General features: G+C 36.0%; 1 protein-coding gene across 1 annotated transcript; it reads right to left on the bottom strand.

Annotated features, from left to right (window-relative positions):
- Positions 1-220: 220 nt before the first annotated feature.
- Positions 221-2,148, bottom strand: LOC131692932 (nuclear receptor coactivator 5). Its single transcript, XM_058980348.1, has 2 exons — positions 1,467-2,148; positions 221-1,404 (listed from the first exon to the last, which is right to left on the bottom strand). Exons 1-2 carry the CDS (start codon positions 1,961-1,963, stop codon positions 528-530), a joined length of 1,374 nt encoding a protein of 457 aa, XP_058836331.1. The 5' UTR covers positions 1,964-2,148; the 3' UTR covers positions 221-527.
- Between the last annotated feature and the right edge of the window lie 4,433 nt (positions 2,149-6,581).

Genomic DNA, 6,581 nt, shown 5'->3' with positions numbered 1-6,581 from the left:
GATTTTTTTAGTGAAAAATAGAATTTTTCATTTAATATGAGTAAAATTATCTCAAAACCTCAACACCCCTCCATCCCCCTTAAAACATCTATCTTTGTCTCGTGCAATGATATGACATGAAACATGTTTTGGCTAGAAAAATTTAGTTTCACACCTTCACTGATTACCCGCATCAAGAATAAGCATGAAAAGTACAAAAATATTGAGAAAAACAATCCTCTAGTTGAATTCAATTAATTGATGAGTTTATTTTTTCCAGCGTACAAAACATTGTTATCTATTTCGTCCTTTTTTACAATCATCATTGTTCGTACCTTAAGATTCAATTTAAAATGGTTTCATTCTATTGAATACACTAGTGTCAACCGCAAACTGTGTGTTGCTAGCTTGCCAAATAGCTTCGAATGAATTACAAGGCAGTTCCACTCAATATTGCCTACATGGGAACGGCTCACAACTATGGAAACACAGATCAATCGTACATAAGTGTCATATCATTATTTCTAGGCTAATACGTTTATTAAACTTTAAAACTTGAGCCCACCACCCAATCCGGAAAGCAACAGTGAATCTAGTGCTTTCTGTACCTTAGGATCGTGAAGCAGTTTCGGCGCAGCACCGCCATCAATCGGAATACTGCTATTCGATCTTGGGGCGGGCGCGGCTGCCGAACTCGCACTGGACGTCGCAGATGCAGCCGCCATTGCCACTGTGATACCACCGAAAGACGAGAATCCACTGGAAACGTTTCGCTTTTCAATTTCCGGTTCCACTAATTTAGGCTTCGGGGCAATGATCGACGGTTTGTTGAGAATGTCCATAATCTTGCGCTGCAGTAACTTTTCGTTTTCCTCTTTAGTTTTAGTATCCATCAAGCTGCTGGCACCGGCGGAATCAAAGTCTTCGCCGAGCTCATATTTGATCTGCATTTCCTTGCGTTCGTTCAGGTATTTTATGACTCGATCATACTGTAGAACGGTAAGTTGCCGATTGGCAGCAAGAAGATTGAGCATATTTTGTATCGGATCAGGATGTTTATCTTGCAGCGGCGGTGCATTGTACATTAAATGACTGTTATTGGTGCTTGAACCCATCATCGAGCCGGCCCGGTATTTGGATGTTTTCTCCTGTTCCGAACGAAGCTTATCCTCGAAATCCTTGCAAATGAACATGATTGCATCATCAGTTGGCATGTTCCGATGCTCTGCTGGAACTCCGTACAAAACATTCACCGTTATGCTGTTTCGTTCCTCATTTTCCGGTGTGATTAGTATGGCATAGTAACTGCCACGGGAAGCGATATTGGACAAAACTTTACCAATCGGAACGTCATCGTTTGGGAACAGAAGATCCACTGTCAGCCCATTTCGCTTTAGTCTGGATTCTATATTTTCTGCATAGGTTCTAAACGTAAAAAAAGAAAGCAAATCAATTTATTATTCTATATACAATTACTCATTACTCACGTCAAATCTCTAGAAACTACAATAATCTCACAATCATTGCTTTCCGGCTGTGCTGGAGGGCCCTGCTGATGCATGCGCATCATTGGATCCGAAAAGCCACCCATTTCCATTCCAGGATACATTCCACGATACCCACCTCGGGGCGGATATCCATCTGCAAAGCGGTTCCCGTCGATGGGAGATCTATCCCGAACCATGCCAGCCTGTCCTTCCGGTCCACCGGCTCCTCTCGGCAAAAGACCTTTTTTTGCACGGTTGTCGTGTGCTATTTTCACCGTTAACTTTCGCCCTTTCAACATCTTACCGTTAAGTCCTTCGATCGCCAAGTGGGCCGCTTCTTCGGAAGGAAATTGTACAAAGCCGTACCCTCGCAGCAAATTCAGATCAGAATACGGTTCATAGTCTTTGAAAAGTTCCTCCATGTCCTGTCGGGACGCCTGTTCGCCCAAGCCGCCTATGTAAACACGAGAAACTACTGGTTCCGAGGCAGACATCATTTTCGAAGTGGTTTTTACAGTGATGTTTATTTATTGAACAATTATTTTAAAATTAACTAGCGTTGATTCGCAATTCAGCAACAATAATGAAGTTGGCAAAGAATCCAAGTTTCAACAAAGCCGCAAAATTTTATTTTTATCAGATTGACGTTTATTTTTTGAGTACGTTGATAAAATCCCCGAAAATGTTTGTTCCAATGCTGCAACTGTTCCAAGATACGTTCGCTCAAGTGAAACGAACCACCAAAATATTTAAGTTGCAGCGATACCTAGTGATGAATAGCTGTACTAAAACTGCACCACAGGACCAAAGACGATGGTATGTACAAATATAAAGACACGCGGAAAAAAGTGAATAAGGTTGCACGGGTCAGTTCATATCCTACTTTTCTAAATCAGGTCTTTTGCCCTCATACGCTAATTGGTTTAGATTTCGCGAATACACCAAATAATTCTCCAAACCAAAACCATTATTTGCTCCAATAGTGTAAAGCGGCCCTTACATGTTTAATATTTTTGTCAATACTAGAGAGCATTGAAAAAAGTGTTATAAGTGTGAAGGAAAAAAGTTGTATTGACGATGTGGATTTCAAATGAGATTGAAATATTGTAACAATATCGTCAATACTGTATTGACAAAAAATATTGAACATGTAAGCGCCGCTTAACAATACAATTTTTTTGAAAAAATTAGGCGAAATAACGTTTATTGGAACTTTTCCCATGAACGCAAGCATTATAAGTGCTTTCGAAATTGAGCTCTGGGCCATTACAGATGAATTAACAATATAATTTGTCCCAAATGACAATAAGTTAAAGGGACCACTTCAAATAAATAAAATCTAATCTAATCTAATCTAGACAATATCATTTATCCTACAACTAATCATAGAATAATATTATGGTTATCATTGTATCAATATTGTTCGACGTAGAGTACCCTCAGTAGATTTACGAAGAAACTTCATTCGTTTTACTGGCCAAAGAAAAAATGATACAGTAAATTTCTTATTAAATGTTACTGTTTCCGAGAAAAAAAATATTTGGAAAAAGATCGATTTTTTAATGTTAAGACACATAACCACCCCATGTTATACGGTAAAAGTCTATTTTACATTGAAAATTACTGTAGAAATGCTAAAGTTTATTGTTTTTATATTGTAGCACAAACTTAGTATTGTAAACTATTGTAGAAAATATCGCTTTGTTGCCGTAAATTTCTATTTGGGTTTATTCCGGCAAGCATCCACTTAAAAAAAATTGTAAACGTTATGCCTATTGATTTTACACTTAGATTTTTGCAATTAGCGGAGGCAGATACACACTATTTGCTGTCACATAAACCTAATGTGTGTATTTACAAGAGATATTAGTCTTACATTCACATTTCATAACTATAAGGCACATAAAACCCGATTCTATAACAATTCGCACATATAACTTATGTGTGTGCATACATAGTTTATACAGTTGACTCATAGAAGGTATGTGTGCGCGAGATAACAGTAGAATTTCTTCTTCATATGGATTTTAAGCGGTTTGAAGTAAATAGAATTAGCGCGTGGATTTTTTTTCAGTGTCCGAAATGGTGTGAGTACTGTTGGTTCAATGATTAATTTGAAATATGGTCCCATAATGATGTCCCGCAAAAATCTGTACCATATGCCAACCATTGTATCAAACGTCGAAAAACCATTTTCAATATGGTTCGTTCAACAATAGATTAAGTATTGCCTGGTATAATATCGAACATAACCAGTGTCGTTTTTCCATGCTCGACCATACAAACAACGGGTCGTTAAGAACAGTCACCATACCAAAATATACGATTTTCCATATACATTTTGACAGCATACCATTCAAGAACTATACAGATTATGGTGGCATACATATTTTAGATCTAGCGATGTGTAAAATACTGGCGCAGAAAAAAAGTGTCTTCCCTTTCACATTTCAATTCTATCGATTGATGAAATTTCGTTTTGTTACACGCAATCTTCTGATGAGAGTTTGTTTGAGACTAACTGGACTGTTGCTTTATCCAATTGAGATATCGCCGTAATATTGCAAGACGACGATTTTTGATCATGTTAAGCTACAGGTTTTTGGAGCAGCGTGAACAGATATGCTAATAACAAAGACCACCAGAGCAATATTCACCTCTAGCGCAAAAGTACAATGTAGTATACAAATCTACAATATAGGACACACGGAAGGTGTTGGAAATGGTAACTAAAATGAGTATGGTAGTACAATAGTTGAATTATAATGGTGGAATGTATCAGTTGTATACCCAATATGGTGAGTATTATATGAATAGTTAGGAAATGGTTCCGAAGATTTCTGGAAAGGTATTTATCTATACGGGGTGGCAGGTGATTTATTTGTGAAATGTGTACTACATGATCTTTGGTTGGATTAAGATGGGTTTCGCGGGAACCCTGTCTGGTAAAACTCTCTATATATTCAATTTATTATTTATTGACAAATTGGTAGGACATTTCGTAAATTTTGTGTAATTTTTCCTATTTTTTAAAGAAAATTGACAATATATGTATGAGAAGATGTGAAGCGAAAGAAAACTAAATTTTCTTTGGTAATTCTCTGCAAAATAAATTAACTGCAGAACATTTTTTAATTATTACTTCCGAACCGGTATAAAACTACATCGCAGAAAGCGGTGTTTCTTAGAAATAAGAGCTTTTTTGTGATGCTATGGATATTTTGAAATCGGGTGACTATTAACACTGACATGCATGCAGAATAAAAACAGTAAGAAAAAAATAAATTTTGGTTTCAAATTACAATTTTCCTGATTGATAAAGTGACAAACAAGATTCAGGTTTCATTCAATCAATGTTGTTGTTTGAAATTACAAAAAAGTTCATTTGTTGGGTTATCAATAGTTTCAACAATTATTTCGTTTAAAGCAACAAAATCATGATAAGTTTTACCAAACAAACAAGTTGGAAGAAACAAAAAAAGTCTAATATTAACCAAAGGAGAGGGTTCAACTCAAATTTAGTTGAAATCAAACAAAGATTCTGTTGGTTTTTAACAAATGGATCAGTTCGATCAAACAAATTTTATTTTGTTCCAACAATGTTTCTATTTAAAATGGAAAGTATTTGTTGAGCTAAACCAAATACATGCACTTTCAAGAAACGTCCATTTCAGTTTGAAACATTTATTCGTCATGTTTTAAATTTAACTAAACGTATTGTTGTTTCAAAAAGGCTTGATTCTTCTGCGTGTAGAAGGACGGTATACACATTTTCGAAGATTAAACTTGAAATTAGTTTAAAAAATATTAACATCAACTTCCGAGTCGATTTTTCTCACCTAAATCTTCCACAGATATGAAAAATGAACAATCGTTCAATACAGTCGTTATTCGCTGGTTGGTCATATTTTATTTGAACCGATTTTTAGTTGGACCGTTGTCTAACTACAAAGCATCTTAACGCCAAAATATTTTGTCAAATTCACTTTGACAATCAATCTGACAATAAATGGAGCTTTGAACAAACGCATTTACACTACTAACGTCTCCGTTGAAAAGTTTTCGACTTATGTCAGTCGGTTCAACTAGCGAATCAAATTCATTGATTATACAAAGGCTGTTGCCCAACCAGCGAATCACGACTGTATAACCGAAGATGTTATTAAGAAGAAAGATACCAAAGATGTCATTATTGACTTCCTTGTTATCTCTCTTCTTTGATTTATATTATATATTTATATTATTTGCTTAATCGTCGAATAATTTGAGCTATCAAAAGTCTGCAAACAAACCTATTCCTGGTCCGATGATTTGTACAAAATAAAAACAATTGAAATTAAACGTCATAACTTTTCAAACATCACTATTTCATCATAGTATGCTGTCACTCTGACAGTGTATTTTTATCGGTGTACCTGGGTTATAAAATGTGTACTCATCAGAGCATTCCGTATTAACATATTTGTATTTGATTTGACACTTGATTACCTGACAGTCCTAGATTTCATAGGATTGTGTGCTTTTTAGCAATCATCAAATAATATTGCGCAGTTCCCACCAAATCGAACTGCACAGTATGAAAGTGTGATGAATCAAAAGTGTGATCAAAAGTGCAACTCCTTCGATCTGACAAATTATTGACATAGAAAAGTGTCAAAAACCAACTTCTTCTTACTTTTAGTAGCTGGAAGGTTAGCATGGCTGCCTGTATCCCGGTTTTTACAATAAATTTGATGGAAAAAGTTAATTTTTTGTCGATTTCATATTATTTCATTTGGCAACCGTGAAAAAGTGTGATAGCGAAGTGCATCAAAAATCCAACTTTCAAAGCAATAAGCAATATTCCGGTACGGATATTATATCGCATCGGCAATAGAGCAACGGGTATACGGCACACAGTATATTAATTTTGCTTGATAAAATAGGAACTGACAGTGGGGATTTTAGTATGCTGGGAAATTGCTTATTGAATACGGCTGATATTTCTTGTTATCTGCCAAAAAGTGATCTCTGATTAAAGTGGGCTGTCAAAGAGCTAGGGACAGGCACAAGTATATTTTTTTACTGAGATGGGACGAGTTAGTGCTGAACCTGTGGGCTTCGTCTGGCATGACC

This window comes from Topomyia yanbarensis, chromosome 3, assembly GCF_030247195.1.
Source record: "Topomyia yanbarensis strain Yona2022 chromosome 3, ASM3024719v1, whole genome shotgun sequence".
Lineage (NCBI taxonomy): Eukaryota > Metazoa > Arthropoda > Insecta > Diptera > Culicidae > Topomyia > Topomyia yanbarensis.
The sequence above is the reverse complement of the archived record's forward strand: the minus strand, read 5'-3'. Positions and strand labels throughout refer to the sequence as shown.